The following is a 22,975-nucleotide window of genomic DNA, read 5'->3' as shown; positions in this document are numbered from 1 at the left end:
GCTACCCCACCGTCCCAGTAACAGAGAGAAATGTGTGCTTCATGGACATGTCCGTTAGTTTCAAAACAGCTCCAGATTTGGCGTGACAAGCAAACACTTTAACCATTAGGCTACCCCACCGTCCCAGTAACAGAGAGAAATGTGTGCTTCATGGACATGTCCGTTATTTTCAAAACAGCTCCAGATTTGGCGTGACGAGCAAACACTTTAACCATTAGGCTACCCCACCGTCCCAGTAACAGAGAGAAATGTGTGCTTCATGGACATGTCCGTTAGTTTCAAAACAGCTCCAGATTTGGCGTGACGAGCGAACACTTTAACCATTAGGCTACCCCACCGTCCCAGTAACAGAGAGAAATGTGTGCTTCATGGAAATGTCCGTTAGTTTCAAAACAGCTCCAGATTTGGCGTGACGAGCAAACACTTTAACCATTAGGCTACCCCACCGTCCCAGTAACAGAGAGAAAAGTGTGCTTCATGCTTCTCCGTTAGTTTCAAAACAGCTCGAAATTATTAAAACATAACAACATAGTTTTCCGTTACAGTTAAGCACTGTTGTGTCGGACCTTGTTGAATATAGGGTTGTCTCGAAGTAAGTGTTCCTCATTATCCATCTTTTTGGGTTGTATCAAACCTCGGGTAACACGAATGTTTAGCTTACCTCCCTTCAGATTCGACACAGCGGAATTTTACTGTATATTTCGGAACAATTGTTTTTTAAATATACTTTTTCCAAAAGACTTTTAAAATATATTTTTAAAAGATGTAAAATGGTGAGACCATTCCGGCTGATTGCTATTGAGTTAAGCTACACGGTCCGTACACTGTTTAGTATGTAAACAACGATGTTAATCGGGACGACTTGTCTGTGCAGTTGCGCTGGCAGTACGTGGGTGACTTCAGCATCAACCCCGTCATCCTCAACTCCACCGGTTACTACACCGTCACCGAGGTGGTACAGAGCCGAAACAGGAGGGTGATCACGCTACAGACGGCAGCAGTGAGATATGAATACGAAGGATACTACTACTGTCATCTACTGACGCCCGAGAACGACTACACCGACTATGTGGAACTCAGAGTGGAAGGTATAGCAGGGTCCGTGGGTGGGTGGATGGGTGTTAATGTCAGTAAGTGAGGGAGAGAGCGTGAAGGAAAAATAGGTGGGGTTTGGGTAGTTGGTATGTGTAGATTCAGGGAGACGTGGGAACGCATTAACCGTACCGCCCATATCTGTATGTTAAACGAAATGTAGCTGGTACTACCAAAGGGCACAGGTATGCCAATCGTATAAGATGACGTCATTAGCTGGAGATAGGATCCGCTGATCGCTGTTTCGAATTATGATAATTTGTTTGTTAGGCATGTTATCCGTGCATTCTGATGCACTAACCCATTCAAATGTACATTTGTACAGATACAGCCCGCATACATACATCATTTCAAGCGTATCTTGTAACAGGTGCGCCCACTTTTGACTTGAATCAAACGACGCCCCCAGGAGAGCTGGCGTCCACCTTGCAAGACTCCATGGACATCGTGTGTACCGTCAAGGCAAGGCCAGGTGCTGAAATAGAGTGGTTCATGAACGGGACGCAGCTGTACAGTTCAGCTAGGGGGTAAGTCCACCCCGGACGGACGCGTGGAGACATCAAAATACGTCAAAAGATGTTGCTTGTTGTTACCCAGGCATGGAAAGTAGTGGGCGAAGACACGGATGACAGTGCATGAAGCCATTCACACACGTACATGCATGTCGCTGTATCAGTGACATGGCCGTCAACTCTGTCTTCAGTTCACCTGATATCACAGGTGACTGTCCGATCTTAGGAGCGTCAATTTGTGGGGACTTGCATTTTCACATTGCACCTGAGGAACAGAACCCGAACCCACAGCGTAACGGACTAAACCTTTAATCACAAGAATACAATACCGCCCCATGAAAGCACTGTACGATCCAAGTTTTATTGTTTTAATTTTTAGGTACGGTCATATGCTCTACTCGGTATAGTCCAGCTCGTTTCCCTATAAACAAGTACACTAATCTTCACAGGTACATTAATCAATGTCAATCTGTGCAGGTACACTTATCTTCACAGGTACATTAATTCATGTCAATCTGTACAGGTACACTAATCTCCAAAGGTACATTAATCCATGTCAATCTGTCCAGGTACACTAATCTTCACAGGTAGATTAATCCATGTCAATTTGTCCAGGTACACTAATCTTCACATGGACATTAATCCATGTCAGTCTGTCCAGGTACACTTATCTTCACAGGTACATGAATTCATGTCAATCTGTCAAGGTACACTAATCCCACAGGTACATTAATCCATGTCAATCTGTGCAGGTACACTAATCTTCACAGGTACATTAATCCATGTCAATCTGTCCAGGTACACTAATCTTCAAAGGTACATTAATCCATGTCAATCTGTGCAGGTACACTAATTTTCACAGGTACATTAATCCATGTCAATTGTCCAGGTACACTAATCTTCACATGGACATTAATCAATGTCAATCTGTGCAGGTACACTTATCTTCACAGGTACATTACTTCATGTCAATCTGTGCAGGTACACTAATCTTCACAGGTACATTAATCCATGTCAATCTGTCCAGGTACACTTATCTTCACAGGTACATTAATCCATGTCAATCTGTGCATGTACACTAAAAAATCTTCACAGGTACATTAATCCATGTCAATCTGTGCAGGTACACTAATTTTCACAGGTACATTAATCCATGTCAATCTGTCCAGGTACACTAATCTTCACATGTACATTCATCCATGTCAATCTGTCCAGGTACATTAATCTTTACATGGACATTAATCCATGTCAATCTGTGCAGGTACACTTATCTTCACAGGTACATTAATTCATGTCAATCTGTCCAGGTACACTAATCTCCACAGGTACATTAATCCATGTCAATCTGTGCAGGTACACTGATCTTCACAGGTACATTAATCCATGTCAATCTGTGCAGGTACACTAATCTTCACAGGTACATTAATCCATGTCAATCTGTCCAGGTACATTAATCTTCACAGGTTACATAATCCATGTCAATCTGTGCAGGTACACTTATCTTCACAGGTACATTAATTCATGTCAATCTGTCCAGGTACACTAATCTTCACAGGTACATTAATCCATGTCAATCTGTGCAGGTACACTAATCTTCACAGGTACATTAATCCATGTCAATCTGTGCAGGTACACTAATCTTCACAGGTACATTAATCCATGTCAATCTGTGCAGGTACAATAATCTTCACAGGTACATTAATCCATGTCAATCTGTCCAGGTACATTAATCTTTACATGGACATTAATCCATGTCAATCTGTGCAGGTACACTTATCTTCACAGGTACATTAATTCATGTCAATCTGTCCAGGTACACTAATCTCCACAGGTACATTAATCCATGTCAATCTGTGCAGGTACACTGATCTTCACAGGTACATTAATCCATGTCAATCTGTGCAGGTACACTAATCTTCACAGGTACATTAATCCATGTCAATCTGTCCAGGTACATTAATCTTCACAGGTTACATAATCCATGTCAATCTGTGCAGGTACACTTATCTTCACAGGTACATTAATTCATGTCAATCTGTCCAGGTACACTAATCTTCACAGGTACATTAATCCATGTCAATCTGTGCAGGTACACTAATCTTCACAGGTACATTAATCCATGTCAATCTGTGCAGGTACACTAATCTTCACAGGTACATTAATCCATGTCAATCTGTGCAGGTACACTAATCTTCACAGGTACATTAATCCATGTCAATCTGTGCAGGTACACTAATCTCCACAGGTACATTAATCCATGTCAATCTGTGCAGGTACACTAATCTTCACAGGTACATTAATCCATGTCAATCTGTGCAGGTACACCATCAGCACCACGGTGCCCCTAGTTGATATTGTTACCAGCAGTACACTGTCCGTCTTCCCCCTGACCCAGGAACAGCTGGGGACCTACACGTGTGTGGCCAAGAACGCCCGGGGCCAGGTCAGGAGGCAGTGGTGGGTCACAGGTGGGTGGTATCTCCCGTTCATTGCCCGCTAACAATTTCGACACCTGCAATTTTCCGAACAAACTAGAATCAATAATATGCTGCATAATTTCATTATTTCTGCAATCTTTTTAAATCAATCTTTCTGATGCAATGCCATTTTAATGTTCACCGTCAATTGGTGTCGTAATTGCACTGAGACATTGTCAGTGGGTACGGATTCCATTTAAAGGTACATGGCCCCGATCCACAAAGCGTTCGTAACGTTACGACTTTTCGTAACTCTATACTATATCACAGGCTGACGAATGGCATAGTGCTGCGAACGCTTTGTGGATTGGGTCCCAGGTCCTCAGTAAGCCATGCCTGTTGTAAGGGGCCACTAACCGGATCGGATGATCAGGATGTCTTCGTTGATAGATGTAATCGTATCACACTTGCGTAGATCGATGCTTAAGACGTCAGCCATTGGTTTGCGAAACCCCAGTGTATGAAATAAGGCCCGCCCGAGACGGTCTAGGTTTATGACGGACGGTCTAAATTTACAGCTAGCCAACCCGATGGTCTGGTAAAAACATTATATGTTCCATACATCTCAGTAATTTCACCATATTTGGTCTGGTTAAATCGATTTTGGGCTGATGTCTGGCTTGATTTATGGCTTGTTTCATACACTGGTAACCCAGACTCAGGTATTTGCAGACACTGTATAGATGTAACAAACAAAACAGGAAGGAGTCATTGTATATGTTTTGCAGTAGATACTCGGGTTAGGCCGAGTCCTGCGATGATCTTAATGGATCGGTTGGTCAGGCTGGTTGACTTGGTTGATTACGGGTTGTCATTCTCCGACAGCGTGTGTCGTTGCCCATAACATGAACCATTGGTTTGTCTGGTCCCAATCATTTACAATTCGCTGTCATACATGAACCATTGGTTTGTCTGGTCCCAATCATTTACAACTCGCTGTCATATAGCTTTAATAATACAGTCGTGAACAATAGGTAATTAAAATATAACTCATTTGAAATAATGCCAAACGTTACATTGTATGTATTTGTGTTGATTGTTTCCAGCCGCGCCACGCCTGTCTGTGGTGACCCCCGAGAATAATGGGACACGTGTTAACTTGGGCGATGAGCTGACTGTACAGTGTAAGGGCGTCAACTTGGGAAACGCAGGCAAGGTAAGAAAACCACCATTGATGCTTAAAACATCGCATACATTGATGAATATATTCGTGATTTATGTTTTATAATCTACAGAATTAACCCAATTGTAACCACATTACTCCGAGACACGGGTGCTGTAACGTAGAACATTTTGCATGACGTCACTTATTGTTATAAGTATGTTAATGTCTGTCAACGCCAGAAAACATATTATCTGAAAATAAGTAAGGCATCGCTTTAGTAGCCCTACACAAAATATCGTATGTTCGAATCCAAATTTTCGCCCTGATTGTGACATCAACACAATACAACTGTTAAACGTCTTGAGTCTGTATCCCTCTAGATACAAGGGAACAATGTGATTTCCCCATCACCAGCAGGCTGGTATAATGGTCTGGGCTTTGAGACACATGCTTTCCAGGTAGCCTAGGTATGATGTATCCGAAAATATTTTGTTTTGTTAGATCACCTGGTCCTTCAGCTCCAACGGGGCGGCATGGACGACACTGACTGGTGGCAACATCGTCGCTTGGACGGATGCAATGGGCGCCATCAACTCCCAACTCTCAGTCACCTACAGTTACTACAGCAATCAAGGCATCTACCGATGTTCCTGGCTCAAGGTGTCCCAGTCTGTGGTCATCCGTATTGTAGGTGGGTAAATGTTGTTATACCCAGTGTCCATCACGGCATCTACCGATGTTCCTGGTTCAAGGTGTCCTAGTCTGTGGTCATCCGTATTGTAGGTGGGTGAATGTATTTATACCCAGTGTCCATCACGGCATCTACCGATGTTCCTGGCTCAAGGTGTCCCAGTCTGTGGTCATCCGTATTGTAGGTGGGTAAATGTTGTTATACCCAGTGTCCATCAAGGCATCTACCGATGTTCCTGGTTCAAGGTGTCCTAGTCTGTGGTCATCCGTATTGTAGGTGGGTGAATGTATTTATACCCAGTGTCCATCACGGCATCTACCGATGTTCCTGGCTCAAGGTGTCCCAGTCTGTGGTCATCCGTATTGTAGGTGGGTAAATGTTGTTATACCCAGTGTCCATCACGGCATCTACCGATGTTCCTGGCTCAAGGTGTCCCAGTCTGTGGTCATCCGTATTGTAGGTGAGTGAATGTTGTTACACCCAGTGTCCATCAAGGCATCTACCGATGTTCCTGGTACAAGGTGTCCCAGTCTGTGGTCATCCGTATTGTAGGTGAGTGAATGTTGTTATACCCAGTGTCCATCAAGGCATCTACCGATGTTCCTGGTTCAAGGTGTCCCAGTCTGTGGTCATCCGTATTGTAGGTGGGTAAATGTTGTTATACCCAGTGTCCATCACGGCATCTACCGATGTTCCTGGCTTAAGGTGTCCCAGTCTGTGGTCATCCGTATTGTAGGTGAGTGAATGTTGTTACACCCAGTGTCCATCAAGGCATCTACCGATGTTCCTGGTTCAAGGTGTCCTAGTCTGTGGTCATCCGTATTGTAGGTGAGTGAATGTTGTTATACCCAGTGTCCATCAAGGCATCTACCGATGTTCCTGGTTCAAGGTGTCCCAGTCTGTGGTCATCCGTATTGTAGGTGGGTAAATGTTGTTATACCCAGTGTCCATCACGGCATCTACCGATGTTCCTGGCTCAAGGTGTCCCAGTCTGTGGTCATCCGTATTGTAGGTGAGTGAATGTTGTTACACCCAGTTTCCATCAAGGCATCTACCGATGTTCCTGGTTCAAGGTGTCCCAGTCTGTGGTCATCCGTATTGTAGGTGAGTGAATGTTGTTAAACCCAGTGTCCATCAAGGCATCTACCGCTGTTCCTGGTTCAAGGTGTCCCAGTCTGTGGTCATCCGTATTGTAGGTGGGTAAATGTTGTTATACCCAGTGTCCATCAAGGCATCTACCGGTGTTCCTGGTTCAAGGTGTCCTAGTCTGTGATCATCCGTATTGTAGGTGAGTGAATGTTGTTATACCCAGTTTCCATCAAGGCATCTACCGCTGTTCCTGGTTCAAGGTGTCCCAGTCTGTGGTCATCCGTATTGTAGGTGAGTGAATGTTGTTATACCCAGTTTCCATCACGGCATCTACCGATGTTCCTGGTTCAAGGTGTCCCAGTCTGTGGTCATCCGTATTGTAGGTGAGTGAATGTTGTTATACCCAGTGTCCATCAAGGCATCTACCGATGTTCCTGGTTCAAGGTGTCCCAGTCTGTGGTCATCCGTATCGTAGGTGGGTAAATGTTGTTATACCCAGTGTCCATCAAGGCATCTACCGGTGTTCCTGGTTCAAGGTGTCCCAGTCTGTGGTCATCCGTATTGTAGGTGGGTGAATGTTGTTATACCCAGTGTCCATCACGGCATCTACCGATGTTCCTGGCTCAAGGTGACCCAGTCTGTGGTCATCCGTATTGTAGGTGAGTGAATGTTGCTATACGTCAGTGTCCATCAAGGCATCTACCGGTGTTCCTGGTTCAAGGTGACCCAGTCTGTGGTCATCCGTATTGTAGGTGAGTGAATGTTGTTATACCCAGTGTCCATCACGGCATCTACCGCTGTTCCTGGTTCAAGGTGTCCTAGTCTGTGGTCATCCGTATTGTAGGTGAGTGAATGTTGTTACACCCAGTGTCCATCAAGGCATCTACCGGTGTTCCTGGTTGAAGGTGACCCAGTCTGTGGTCATCCGTATTGTAGGTGAGTGAATGTTGTTATACCCAGTGTCCATCAAGGCATCTACCGGTGTTCCTGGTTCAAGGTGTCCCAGTCTGTGATCATCCGTATTGTAGGTGAGTGAATGTTGTTATACCCAGTGTCCATCAAGGCATCTAACGATGTTCCTGGTTCAAGGTATCCCAGTCTGTGGTCATCCGTATTGTAGGTGAGTGAATGTTGCTATACGTCAGTGTCGATCAATGCATCTACCGGTGTTCCTGGTACAAGGTGTCCTAGTCTGTGGTCATCCGTATTGTAGGTAAGTGAATGTTGTGATACCCAGTGTCCATCACGGCATCTACCGGTGTTCCTGGTTGAAGGTGACCCAGTCTGTGGTCATCCGTATTGTAGGTGAGTGAATGTTGTGATACCCAGTGTCCATCAAGGCATCTACCAGTGTTCCTGGTTCAAGGTGACCCAGTCTGTGGTCATCCGTATTGTAGGTGAGTGAATGTTGTGATACCCAGTGTCCATCAAGGCATCTACCGGTGTTCCTGGTACAAGGTGACCCAGTCTGTGGTCATCCGTATTGTAGGTGAGTGAATGTTGTTACACCCAGTGTCCATCACGGCATCTACCGCTGTTCCTGGTTCAAGGTGACCCAGTCTGTGGTCATCCGTATTGTAGGTGAGTGAATGTTGTTACACCCAGTGTCCATCAAGGCATCTACCGGTGTTCCTGGTTCAAGGTGTCCCAGTCTGTGGTCATCTGTATTGTAGGTGAGTGAATGTTGTGATACCCAGTGTCCATCAAGGCATCTACCGGTGTTCCTGGTTCAAGGTGTCCCAGTCTGTGGTCATCCGTATTGTAGGTGAGTGAATGTTGTGATACCCAGTGTCCATCAAGGCATCTACCGGTGTACCTGGTTCAAGGTGACCCAGTCTGTGGTCATCCGTATTGTAGGTGAGTGAATGTTGTTACACCCAGTGTCCATCACGGCATCTACCGGTGTTCCTGGTTCAAGGTGTCCCAATCTGTGGTCATCCGTATTGTAGGTGAGTGAATGTTGTTACACCCAGTGTCCATCAAGGCATCTACCGCTGTTCCTGGTTCAAGGTGTCCCAGTCTGTGGTCATCCGTATTGTAGGTGGGTAAATGTTGTTATACCCAGTGTCCATCAAGGCATCTACCGGTGTTCCTGGTTCAAGGTGTCCTAGTCTGTGATCATCCGTATTGTAGGTGAGTGAATGTTGTTATACCCAGTTTCCATCAAGGCATCTACCGCTGTTCCTGGTTCAAGGTGTCCCAGTCTGTGGTCATCCGTATTGTAGGTGAGTGAATGTTGTTATACCCAGTTTCCATCACGGCATCTACCGATGTTCCTGGTTCAAGGTGTCCCAGTCTGTGGTCATCCGTATTGTAGGTGAGTGAATGTTGTTATACCCAGTGTCCATCAAGGCATCTACCGATGTTCCTGGTTCAAGGTGTCCCAGTCTGTGGTCATCCGTATCGTAGGTGGGTAAATGTTGTTATACCCAGTGTCCATCAAGGCATCTACCGGTGTTCCTGGTTCAAGGTGTCCCAGTCTGTGGTCATCCGTATTGTAGGTGGGTGAATGTTGTTATACCCAGTGTCCATCACGGCATCTACCGATGTTCCTGGCTCAAGGTGACCCAGTCTGTGGTCATCCGTATTGTAGGTGAGTGAATGTTGCTATACGTCAGTGTCCATCAAGGCATCTACCGGTGTTCCTGGTTCAAGGTGACCCAGTCTGTGGTCATCCGTATTGTAGGTGAGTGAATGTTGTTATACCCAGTGTCCATCACGGCATCTACCGCTGTTCCTGGTTCAAGGTGTCCTAGTCTGTGGTCATCCGTATTGTAGGTGAGTGAATGTTGTTATACCCAGTTTCCATCACGGCATCTACCGATGTTCCTGGTTCAAGGTGTCCCAGTCTGTGGTCATCCGTATTGTAGGTGAGTGAATGTTGTTATACCCAGTGTCCATCAAGGCATCTACCGATGTTCCTGGTTCAAGGTGTCCCAGTCTGTGGTCATCCGTATCGTAGGTGGGTAAATGTTGTTATACCCAGTGTCCATCAAGGCATCTACCGGTGTTCCTGGTTCAAAGGTGTCCCAGTCTGTGGTCATCCGTATTGTAGGTGGGTGAATGTTGTTATACCCAGTGTCCATCACGGCATCTACCGATGTTCCTGGCTCAAAGGTGACCCAGTCTGTGGTCATCCGTATTGTAGGTGAGTGAATGTTGCTATACGTCAGTGTCCATCAAGGCATCTACCGGTGTTCCTGGTTCAAGGTGACCCAGTCTGTGGTCATCCGTATTGTAGGTGAGTGAATGTTGTTATACCCAGTGTCCATCACGGCATCTACCGCTGTTCCTGGTTCAAGGTGTCCTAGTCTGTGGTCATCCGTATTGTAGGTGAGTGAATGTTGTTATACCCAGTGTCCATCAAGGCATCTACCGGTGTTCCTGGTTGAAGGTGACCCAGTCTGTGGTCATCCGTATTGTAGGTGAGTGAATGTTGTTATACCCAGTGTCCATCAAGGCATCTACCGGTGTTCCTGGTTCAAGGTGTCCCAGTCTGTGGTCATCCGTATTGTAGGTGAGTGAATGTTGTTATACCCAGTGTCCATCAAGGCATCTAACGATGTTCCTGGTTCAAGGTATCCCAGTCTGTGGTCATCCGTATTGTAGGTGAGTGAATGTTGCTATACGTCAGTGTCGATCAATGCATCTACCGGTGTTCCTGGTACAAGGTGTCCTAGTCTGTGGTCATCCGTATTGTAGGTAAGTGAATGTTGTGATACCCAGTGTCCATCACGGCATCTACCGGTGTTCCTGGTTGAAGGTGACCCAGTCTGTGGTCATCCGTATTGTAGGTGAGTGAATGTTGTGATACCCAGTGTCCATCAAGGCATCTACCAGTGTTCCTGGTTCAAGGTGACCCAGTCTGTGGTCATCCGTATTGTAGGTGAGTGAATGTTGTGATACCCAGTGTCCATCAAGGCATCTACCGGTGTTCCTGGTACAAGGTGACCCAGTCTGTGGTCATCCGTATTGTAGGTGAGTGAATGTTGTTACACCCAGTGTCCATCACGGCATCTACCGCTGTTCCTGGTTCAAGGTGACCCAGTCTGTGGTCATCCGTATTGTAGGTGAGTGAATGTTGTTACACCCAGTGTCCATCAAGGCATCTACCGGTGTTCCTGGTTCAAGGTGTCCCAGTCTGTGGTCATCTGTATTGTAGGTGAGTGAATGTTGTGATACCCAGTGTCCATCAAGGCATCTACCGGTGTTCCTGGTTCAAGGTGTCCCAGTCTGTGGTCATCCGTATTGTAGGTGAGTGAATGTTGTTATACCCAGTGTCCATCAAGGCATCTACCGCTGTTCCTGGTTCAAGGTGTCCCAGTCTGTGGTCATCCGTGTTGTAGGTGAGTGAATGTTGTTATATGTCAGTGTCCATCAAGGCATCTACCGCTGTTCCTGGTTCAAGGTGTCCTAGTCTGTGGTCATCCGTATTGTAGGTGAGTGAATGTTGTGATACCCAGTGTCCATCAAGGCATCTACCGTCGTTTGTGGTGAAGGATGGTGAATGTTGTATACCCAGTGTCCATCACGGCATCTGTCGCCATTTATGGTGAAGGATGGTGAATGTCGTTACACGGCAGTTTTAACCGAGTCACCTACCAGTCGTGTGGAAGGTGAGTGAGTGAACTGTGACCATACCTCCAGTTATTTCAACTCACACTTGCATATAACGGTAGGTTGGACGATTTATACCCTGGGTGTACGATTTATACCTTGGGTGTACGATTTATACCTTGGGTGAACGATTTAATTACGAAGGTTATGCAATTATCTGTATACATTAACTAGACTGACGAGTTCTGTCGCTTTTATAGCCTGACACCCAATACTGGAAACGTAAACATTCAACATTCCGTTTGCTTCTTCTTCAATCTAGGGCCGCCGGTCGTGACGTTAAGTACGACGACTGTAACAGCCCTCCCAGGAGACGCCGTGACCTTGACATGTCGGGTCAATGCCAATCCACGACCCACGACACTGGGCTGGTTTTACAAAAACCAGGAACTGCGAAATTCAACGTAAGCAAACACCTATCTTGTTCTATGAAAATTAGATCATTGCATTGTTTCTTGAAGATATTTGGACGATATGATATGTTTGGGGAGAAAACAAACTATTCATTTTCACCACTCCGAACACAAACGATTGGTGTCAAATGTGTTAATAGCAAACGCCGTGCGACTCATTCTCAATGTGTTTTTTTACAGCAAGTACACTCTTTACCGAACTTATATAACCGGCGCCCTCTACAGCCAGACAACGTTGACTATCAACCAAATGGAGGAGACTGACTACGGCAGCAAGTACAAATGTGTAGCCGGCAACGACGAGGGTCGCGACACCGCGAACGTCACACTGAGAGGTGAGTCAGGCCGACGGTATATCTCCGAATGTCGTAAAGACTCTGTGTGCGTGCGTGCGGGCGGGCGTGTATTTCGGTGTCGTTGCTTTTTGGTTTTTTAAATGATGCGTGTTTTGCTTCATATCGTTGTATGTTTCTGTTGGTGTAATAGTGGGGTCTCACAATTCGTGATTAAAAAGACTTAAGATTCCAGAAATTGGTGTTCTCATGTGATCTGCTACGACGTTACTGATGCCCCAGCTCGGGCATGCCTGTAACCCATGGAGCCTGTAACTTGAGTGTTGCACTCCCTGACTTTGTGTACTTATGTTTCCACACTTCGAAATTAGTTACTCTTTGTTTCTGATATATAACCAGCTCAAACATGCCTGCTGGAGTGGTACACCCCCTGACTTTGTGTACCTAGATTATTACACTTTGAAATTAGTAAACTCCTTGTATAACTAGCTCGAGCATGCCTGTAACCCATGAAGTTTACTGCTGGAGTCGTGCACTCCCTGACTTTGTATACTAGTATCTATATTTTCTTACTTTGAAAATTTGTAAATCTTTCAGGGCTGGAAATAACTTTAAAATTGCTAGTGTACATTGGCACAAGTAAAATCACTTTCCCCGATCATTTTTCCACTATACTAGCCGATTTTCTTGTTGATTTTTTAAATAAACAACATAATTAACATTGGTCAACTGGACACCTGTACAGTGTGATATACATATATGCTTGCCCGATAGAAAAAAAAAAACTCGGGCGTCGGGCAGTGGGTTATTTCCACCCCTGTCTTTGTTGCCAATATGTCACCAGCCCTAACATGGAGTTGTGTACTCCCTGTCTTTGTCTACCTATCTGAAATGAATAATACAAAATAAGTAACTGATGCCCACAGTTTTACAGCTAATTCAGCCAGTTATCTACCCCATCACGTGCTCAAGGTGTGTGTTTCTGAGTTGCAGATGTCAACGAGTGTGTGACGGGCGAGGCCACGTGTGACTGGGGCCAGCACGAGATCTGTGTGGACACCCTGGGGTCCTATGAGTGTCACTGTGCCACTGGGTTTGACAGGAGGGGCGGGACATGTACGGGTAAGTTCAACCATGGTTTTCACATGCAAGTTCATGACTTGTTCTTTGGAACTAAAGAATATTATTTTTTTATTTTTCCACCAAATTCTGAAGTGTATACTTAATTGCTCCGATCATATTTGAATACGCAAAATTCCATATATTATCGACGGACCCTAGACTTCGAGTTAACGAGGGTCTATTACATATAATTGTTATATAATATTATCATTTATTTAGTCACATTGTTGAAATATAACAGTACTTGTTGAAGCAGGACCTCGTTTCACACAGTGGCCGTGAGGTATGACTGCCAGTTGTAACAGCTGTAACATGATAAACGGACAATACCCTCGGGTCATTCGGCAGCTCAAGGACATTGGAAAGTCCATCAAACACTCTCTTCTTTGCCTGTCAGCTGCATTGGATTGTGTATATCACACCTTGTCTGGCTGACTCTGGTGTTTATAACAATGTCCAGAACTAAACGGGGTTCTAGAATGTTGAGCCACGGTACATTGACCACACACCATTAGCTTGTGAAACGGGTCCCGATCAACTATGGATCAGCTTCATCCAAAATGGTTAACGTTTTAGTGATGTACTTGTAAAATATACCATGCAGTAATTCTTCTGAATATAATGTTATATATATACCAGCACATATAACATTTGGTGTTGTACTATGTAACAGACTTACTCTAGACTAGTCTGATAAGCTGTCACCGTATTTCTCATCCATGACTTGTGATGAAAATTATTATTATATTATTTACACAGGAGAGAAAATTAATTAAGACATGGGCCGTGGTTTAAGACACGGTTGTTCTCTGTGCAGTGATGCGTCCTTGAATCGCCAAGGACATATGGTCGTGGGTTCGAATCTCGATTCTCGCCATATATGTTTAGTGGTTTGTCAGTACCACAAGCGTCTTAGTGGGTTTCAAAGAAGTGGCAAATGTGTAAAACCTGCATCACTTCGGGATTCTCTCCCACATGAAGACAGAACGCCTTGATCTAACGCAAATGCTTTTCGAAGCAGTGATAAACCCACTCAACTCACTCATTATTTAGAAGGGCGGTGGGGTAGCCAAGTGGTGAAAGCGTTCACTCGTTACGTGGATGACCCGGGTTCGATTCCCCACATCGGTACACTGTGTGAAAACCATTTCTGGTTTCCCCGCCGTCATAGTGTTGGAATATTGCTAAAGGCGGCGTAAAAACTAAAAGTCACTCACTCATTAAGTAGAATACTCTAACATAGCGCAGCTACTATAGGTGCAAGGTTCCAAGGTACTGCCATCAACAATATATAGTTAGTTGCATGACACGTTAACACTGCACGCTTGACTAGCACTTTGTAGACTATGACAAGTCGTTAGGACCGTAGTTTCTACTTCGAAATATCCCAGTTTAACTGAATCTCTGGAGTAACGAAAACGCCGTTTTAAGTCCTTGAAATACATTTAGAAGTTGGAAGACCATAAATACATGACAACTCTATTCTTTATCACGACGTTACAGACCAAATTCTTGCTCCTTCCTTCACCTGGCCTTTCCGAACTAATTCTTGTTCCTTCTTCCTTCTCACCTTTCAGAGCTAATTCTTGCTCCTTCCTTCACCTGGCCTTTCCGAACTAATTCTTGTTCCTTTTTTCTTCTCACCTCTCAGAGCTAATTCTTGCTCCTTTCTTCATCTGACGTTTCCGACCTAATTCTTGTTCCTTTTTTCTTCTCACCTCTCAGAGCTAATTCTTGCTCCTTCCTTCATCTGACGTTTCAGACCTAATTCTTGCTCCTTCCTTCACCTGGCCTTTCCGAACTAGTTCTTGTTCCTTCTCACCTTTCAGAGCTAATTCTTGCTCCTTCCTTCACCTGGCCTTTCCGAACTAATTCTTGTTCCTTTTTTCTTCTCACCTTTCAGAGCTAATTCTTGCTCCTTCCTTCATCTGACGTTTCAGACCTAATTCTTGCTCCTTCCTTCACCTGGCCTTTCCGAACTAATTCTTGTTCCTTCTCACCTTTCAGAGCTAATTCTTGCTCCTTCCTTCATCTGGCCTTTCCGAACTAATTCTTGTTCCTTTTTTCTTCTCACCTTTCAGAGCTAATTCTTGCTCCTTCCTTCATCTGACGTTTCAGACCAAATTCTTGCTCCTTCCTTCACCTGGCCTTTCCGAACTAATTCTTGTTCCTTTTTTCTTCTCACCTTTCAGAGCTAATTCTTGCTCCTTTCTTCATCTGGCCTTTCCGACCTAATTCTTGTTTCTTCTTACCTTTCAGAGTTCATTCTTGCTCCTTCCTTCTTCTGACGTTTCAGACCTAATTCTTGCTCCTTCCTTCACCTGAACGTTCAGACCTAATTCTTGCTCCTTCCTTCATCTGACGTTTCAGACCTAATTCTTGCTCCTTCCTTCATCTGACGTTTCAGGCCTAATTCTTCCTCCTTCCTTCACCTCGCCTTTCCGAACTAATTCTTGTTCCTTTTTTCTTCTCACCTTTCAGAGCTAATTCTTGCTCCTTTCTTCATCTGACGTTTCAGACCAAATTCTTGCTCCTTCCTTCATCTGGCCTTTCCGAACTAATTCTTGTTCCTTTTTTCTTCTCACCTTTCAGAGCTAATTCTTGCTCCTTTCTTCATCTGACGTTTCAGACCTAATTCTTGCTCCTTCCTTCATCTGGCCTTTCCGACCTAATTCTTGTTCCTTCTTACCTTTCAGAGTTCATTCTTGCTCCTTCCTTCTTCTGACGTTTCAGACCTAATTCTTGCTCCTTCCTTCACCTGAACGTTCAGACCTAATTCTTGCTCCTTCCTTCATCTGACGTTTCAGACCTAATTCTTGCTCCTTCCTTCATCTGACGTTTCAGACCTAATTCTTGCTCCTTCCTTCACCTGAACGTTCAGACCTAATTCTTGCTCCTTCCTTCATCTGACGTTTCAGACCTAATTCTTGCTCCTTCCTTCACCTGCACGTTCAGACCTAATTCTTGCTCCTTCCTTCATCTGACGTTTCAGACCTAATTCTTGCTCCTTCCTTCATCTGACGTTTCAGGCCTAATTCTTGCTCCTTCCTTCACCTGGCCTTTCCGAACTAATTCTTGTTCCTTTTTTCTTCTCACCTTTCAGAGCTAATTCTTGCTCCTTTCTTCATCTGACGTTTCAGACCTAATTCTTGCTCCTTCCTTCATCTGGCCTTTCCGAACTAATTCTTGTTCCTTTTTTCTTCTCACCTTTCAGAGCTAATTCTTGCTCCTTTCTTCATCTGACGTTTCCGACCTAATTCTTGCTCCTTCCTTCATCTGGCCTTTCCGACCTAATTCTTGTTCCTTCTTACCTTTCAGAGTTCATTCTTGCTCCTTCCTTCTTCTGACGTTTCAGACCTAATTCTTGCTCCTTCCTTCACCTGAACGTTCAGACCTAATTCTTGCTCCTTCCTTCATCTGACGTTTCAGACCTAATTCTTGCTGCTTCCTTCATCTGACGTTTCAGGCCTAATTCTTCCTCCTTCCTTCACCTCGCCTTTCCGACCTAATTCTTGCTCCTTCCTTCTTCTGACGTTTCGAGATAATTCTTGCTCCTTCCTTCACCTGGACGTTCAGACCTAATTCTTGTTCCTTCTCACCTTTCAGAGTGAGTTCTTGTTCCTTCGTTCATCTGACGTTTCAGACCTTATTCTTGTTCCTTCTTCCTTCTCACCTTTCAGAGTGAGTTCTTGTTCCTTCATTCATTTTGTGGCGTTCGCACTCAGTTCGTAAGGATTCATCAAAGTGCTTTGAAGACATGTTTCAAATTGTTCAACCTGTCAACCCAACAGGTATTTTTGAGAATGCTCTATACAGCGTGCATCACTTCGGGTTTTCATCCCACATAAAGCAGACGCGCCATGATGTAGCTGGACTAGCGGCAAAAGCAGCTTTAAACTCACAATCACACATTCAGTCCACACACATGTTACAGGCGATAACTGCATGCTGGCGTACTACTGTAACTGCACACCATATGGCTTACAATTGCACGGGGTCGGCCCTCTTAATATGAAGCTCAGTCGTAACACGAGCAACATGTCCAGGTGACACTCGTAGACTCCTACCTTGACCCCTGACCCCTGACCCCTGACAGAGATCTTAACAACCTGACCACGCTGTACCACAGAGTGTCCTTCAAGATTAGATCAACTCTCGTAGTTTTACAGTAGAGGTAGTCACAGACTATATACTTTATTACTCCTTACTGTGAACAAATGGAGGAACATCATTCGTCACCACGAAATAGAGTTGTCGTTCTTGTTTGAACTAGTACTGATGTATATATTATGCAAATCAGAAATCCTTCTAGAGGGGCACGAGTCGCTATTTGGCGTGTTATGGAAAAGTACGAATGGGTCACGAATGGGAGGCAAATGTTACCAAATCACGAACTTAATTACGGCGGTATTTGGAAAAAAGATGTTCAATACAAGATCAAATTCCAGTCACGGTCGTTTTGCAGTCCTATGTCATCAACATGCTAATATGAAGCTTGCCACCCCGAGACAGAGAGCCGGAAGTACACGACGCAGGAACATGAGCAGTTTCAGATATAACGCTGTGCAAGTTAACAAATCTTGCAGAAAGCTGATTAGTAACGAAATGAAATAAGATCTAGACGAAAATGGGCTGAAAAGTGTGGGACATAGTCCGTCCTTCTGAAATTGTTAGTGCTGGGGTGTGGTTAGGGCGTGGTTAGGGTTTGGTTAGGGCGTGGTTAGGACGGGGTTAGGGCGTGGTAAGGGTTTGGTTAGGGCGTGGTTAGGACGGGGTTAGGGCGTGGTTAGGACGGGGTTAGGGCGTAGTTAGGGTTTGGTTAGGGCGTGGTTAGGACGGGGTAAGGGCGTGGTTGGGCTTTGGTTAGGACGGGGTTAGGGCGTGGTAAGGGTTTGGTTAGGGCGTGGCTAGGGCGTGGTTAGGACGGGGTTAGGGCGTAGTTAGGGTTTGGTTAGGGCGTGGTTAGGACGGGGTAAGGGCGTGGTTGGGCTTTGGTTAGGACGGGGTTAGGGCGTGGTTAGGGTCCTCGAGTGACGCCAAAGAACCTATTTACTCTAGCGACCACTGCCGCCCCAGTAGATGTCAACCAATGCAAGGTTGATCACCAGTGTGATCAGACATGCGTCAACTATTTCGGCTCCTTCCGGTGCGAATGCATGGTGGATTTTCTCCTGCAGGCAGACATGGTCACGTGTCTTCCGGTTTCAAGTGTTATGGGTAAGAAATCGATACCACGTGGATTAAGAATACTGTCTATTGCGAAACATATAAATTCATATGGCTATGTATATTTTGGCAGTATTTGTTACAAGTTACATTGACAGTCACTACAAACCTGCATCCTTGCCAGATAAACACTCTAGAAGAAACAACATGTTAATATCATATACTCTCAAAATTAAGTAGGGGATCATGACGTAATTGACGTAAACAAAAGAACGACCAGATTTAACGATTTCGGAACCAAAACGCATAACACATTTGCACATAGACCGTGAGTGTTAAATATGTCACACTCTGTGATTTGTCGACTCCAGGAGAGGTTTATGCAGAAACAAAATATGAATGACCGGTCCCGCGTAGGTCGCCCTGGGTCAACATTACCGCCCATAGTTGAAATTCCGCCTAAATCGAGCCAAACAGTCAATCAAAGTAATGCCCACTTGCCAAGCCACTTGAGTTACTGGCCAGACCACCAGAAATCAGAACCAGCATAAATAGTGCGCATGCTCGGCAGCCACATGTTGTACGATGTCAAGGAATTGACTCATTTCAGCTAGACGCCAAAGGTATTGAAAACCAAGATACTGGGGAATAACCGATGTTGTAACATTTTGTTTAGAGATAAATCCAGAAACAGCCATCGCTTTCTGGTTAGCATTTGACGTGAAGGCGTCCTGACGAGCGCCATGCGAACCTGACAGGTTTGGAGGCGGGTCTACCATGATATGGGGCAGGTTCACGCCATGTGCACGCCGACAACGTTCATGTCCATGATGCATGTGTCGTAACCACCTTCAGCCTGTCATCAGAATGCAACTGACAACCGTAAGCCCTGACCTTTACCTCCAAAGTGCACATGGCACATGGTCGGAAGACAACACCCACTAACTGGGGTAGGCGCAGCAAGAGGAGTGGACAGTACTCGCTCAGGTTGTCATTAGGAGGTCGACTCAGACTATGTCAAATTGTACGAATGGTAGAATGACTATCGTGGCAACAAAACCATTTTATTTGAACCCTTGATTTTTGTACTGCACACTCCTGTTGTCCGGCTCTTTTGCACACTCACAGTATACCGCTACCAAGTTTTGTTGATTGTCAACTTACACTAAGTCACTTTTTTTATAAATCCGTGTCTCCAATCCGCCAGTTCCCGTCACACAACACGTCTTTGTATTTCTTGATCCCCGACTTGGTTTGAAAAGTATATGTGATACAGTCAAATGGGCTTTTTTCACAAAGTTTGTAACAATTGGCGGAAAAAACTTCTTTTTTTCACTAATGAGTAATGACACTTGGTAAAAACAATCCCGGGCGATATAATATGACAGTAGATGGATAGCATATAGCTCTTTATAGTATCTATCTGCACTATATTGTCTTAGTAACTTCACACCATACTTGTTCAGCAGATACAAGTAGATATATACACTTTAGCAATAGATGCTGAACGAGAATGGGCAGTCAGCGCCGCCTTGTTCAATGTGTAGGTTGCGCCTTTACTGCAGGGTAGCGTATTCTACCAAGGAAACTAGACTCGTCGTCATCCAAATGTGGATAACATGGATCTATTTTAGAAACTTTAAGAGCTTTACATTTTACGTTGTGACAAGTGAGTGAGTGAGATCGATTTACCGCCGCTTATAGCAGTTAAAACTTAGCTTGGCTGTTTGGATGGACATACTTTAGTTTCTAGTTGATGAGTATGGTTTAATGTCGCTAACAGCAAGCTTCCAGCAATATAAAGGTATGGCACACAAGATATGGACTTTACTTAGTGTAACCATGTCGGGAATGGAACACTGGCCTTCTGCGTGACGAGCGAAGATGCAACCACTCGGCTACCTCACCGCCCAAGATTTGTCATTCCGAAACCCATGAGTACATCTAGGATACAGGAAATCAGCGCTCATAACCCTCTAGACAGTGCCATGTCTTTTGTTGCTCAAGAGTACATTAGTAGCATTGTCTGAATGTACGTAACAGTTTCACTTCCGGCATCGGGTTTCTCTGTCCATCTGCAGTTAGAGTAGTCTCCCCTGTTGCAGGTTCATCAACTCAACCACCCGCCGCTAACACCGGAGGCAACAATGTAGTTGCTATAGGCCTTGGTGTTGGTATCACCGTTGTCATCGTTGCTATCGTCGTTGTCATTGTCGTCATCGTCTGCAGACGTCGGGGCAACAGAGAGAGGGTAAGGCAACATTGTTATTTAAGTGAAGTTCTGCATATAGTATGACTGAGTCATCATTGCTACTTTTGTAATTAATTGAAGTGACAGTTTGGGTGATTCAAGGGGACATCATGTTTTACCAGTCAGTTGACTTTGCTGCTGATATCTGTCGATCATATGACGATAAAGTCGAAATGCTGACGGTTTATAACCATTGAATATTGAATTGTTATCAATTTGGACATGAGATTAAAATGCTTGAAGAAGTCACTGACGACTTAGTTGGATTGCAGTACATTGTCTGGCTCTGAACAGAACGTTCAGCGGAGTTTGGAGACAGAATAGTTTCAGTATAGAGCTAACAAACCAGTCGTTTTGTAGATTTGAATACACTACCTGCGTATCCCGGTAGGGAAAGGGACGCAACTCTCCTGAACCTTTTGTGTTCATTCCACAATATCAAGCCACAGACTGGAGAAAGCATATATAAAGTCTGCGTAATATGTATATAGCAATGGCGTTTATTGCTTTAATTATTCAAGCAAATGCACCTTGTTTTCATAAAGGAACTGATTGACATCCCCAAACCGAAACCATCACCCACGTCAGGCTTCTACAATTCGGCATACAGCGTCAATGACGATGAGGTGAGTGGGAGATGTGTGTGTGACTGTGACTGTCTAGTGATGTTCTGAAAATGTCGAACCCGTGAAGATCCGGGTTAGATTTCATATTCGGTAACCCATGCTTGTCGTCAGAGGCGACTAACGGGATCGGGTGGTCAGGCTGGCTGACTTGGTCGACACATGTCATCGTATCCCAGTTGCATAGATCGATACTCATGCAGATGACCACTGGATTGTCTAGTCCAGACTCGATTATTAACATACCTCCGCCATATAGCTGGAATATTGCTGAATGCGGCGTAAAACTAAACTCACTCACTCACTGAAAGTGTCGATATTGTTTAATCTCAAGCCACTCTACTGCGACCGCCGCAATAACCGTATTGCCGTCACTTCCAAGCTTTTCAAAGAAATGATAAGTGAATCCAATCACAGTATACACTTATGTTTAATGGTAGCTGACATAAATCCAACAAAACGTGGTTATTGTGATGTAATTGACACGGGTAGTATAGCTGCATTACATGTATTATTATTAAACACAACACATGTGCCTCCACGAGGAGAATATATTGTATTGGAATAACGGCAGCTTCCTTCTCAACAGGCTCACATTTACTCGGAGTTGTCCCCCACGGGTGACGAGTTTCCCCGGGGTAGACTGAGGTTCCTCAACTCCTTAGGGGAGGGGAAATTCGGACGTGTGGTCATGGCAGAAGCCCTCAGCATCAGCAAAACTGGCAAGTGGGAGGAGGTTGCGGTCAAGATGGTCAAAGGTGAGAAACAGGTTAATAAATGATCAAGTCATAAGTGAGTGGGTCCACAGGGTTTTATACCGCTTTGATCAGTAATTTAAGTATTACAGGTAATGGTCGAGGAAAGCGTAAAGGTATAAAGCGTTTTCCTGTTAGGTGAAACCAACGAGCTCGGTGCTATCAAACCCAGAAGCACTGTAAAAGCGAAATATGGATTCGAACCCACGATCATCGACCTCACTGAGGCCTGCTGTGATAACGGGGCTTTTTGATAACTCATTGTCACAGTGACTGTATGTCAGTTCATTTGAAGTTAAATCTCATTGTAATTCATCAAACCCGACCCGTTACTGCATGTGTTTACGACGGATGTATCTACACTGGCCACGTGTTGTTACAGAGACCGCCACTGACGCTATGAAGGAAGACTTCTACCACGAACTGACCATTGTCCGTAAGCTGCCCACTCACCCGAACGTCGTAGCCTACCTCGGCTGTGTCACCGCAAGTGGTCAGTCACTCACTCACTCACCTGGTGTGCAAGGCGTGAAGTAGTTCAGCCTATACAGTGGTCCAGTTGATGGACATTTGTATACTTCCCGATTATGTGTATTCCCAATGTTAACCGACTATCAGTAACTCACCTTGTGACAACTGGCAATCTCCGATAATGCGTCGTCTGTCTCACAACAACACAGTATTTCCTCACCCTATATACACAATTTCTGATTGATGCTCATGCTGTTGATCACTGGATTGTGTGGTCCAGACCCGGTTATTTACAGAC

At 44.8% G+C, this 22,975-nt stretch overlaps 1 protein-coding gene across 1 annotated transcript in view; it reads left to right on the top strand.

Moving 5' to 3' along the window:
• The window catches only part of LOC124286101 (fibroblast growth factor receptor 3-like), a 38,486-nt gene that overhangs the window by 10,813 nt on the left and 4,698 nt on the right, over nt 1-22,975 (top strand). Inside the window, exons 3-18 of the mRNA XM_046722432.1 lie at nt 875-1,088; nt 1,463-1,619; nt 3,924-4,072; nt 5,128-5,237; nt 5,688-5,846; nt 6,031-6,065; nt 6,798-6,889; nt 9,953-10,021; nt 11,846-11,987; nt 12,177-12,331; nt 13,283-13,411; nt 18,470-18,628; nt 20,683-20,828; nt 21,374-21,454; nt 22,041-22,209; nt 22,589-22,699. Coding sequence (XP_046578388.1) covers nt 875-1,088; nt 1,463-1,619; nt 3,924-4,072; nt 5,128-5,237; nt 5,688-5,846; nt 6,031-6,065; nt 6,798-6,889; nt 9,953-10,021; nt 11,846-11,987; nt 12,177-12,331; nt 13,283-13,411; nt 18,470-18,628; nt 20,683-20,828; nt 21,374-21,454; nt 22,041-22,209; nt 22,589-22,699 — 2,077 coding nt within the window. The remainder of the gene's footprint in view (nt 1-874; nt 1,089-1,462; nt 1,620-3,923; nt 4,073-5,127; nt 5,238-5,687; nt 5,847-6,030; nt 6,066-6,797; nt 6,890-9,952; nt 10,022-11,845; nt 11,988-12,176; nt 12,332-13,282; nt 13,412-18,469; nt 18,629-20,682; nt 20,829-21,373; nt 21,455-22,040; nt 22,210-22,588; nt 22,700-22,975) is intronic.

Source organism: Haliotis rubra, unplaced genomic scaffold (assembly GCF_003918875.1).
Source record: "Haliotis rubra isolate DU_JTF1 unplaced genomic scaffold, ASM391887v1 Scf376, whole genome shotgun sequence".
In the NCBI taxonomy this organism is placed as follows: Eukaryota; Metazoa; Mollusca; class Gastropoda; order Lepetellida; family Haliotidae; genus Haliotis; species Haliotis rubra.
This window is presented reverse-complemented; position numbering and strand designations above follow the sequence as displayed.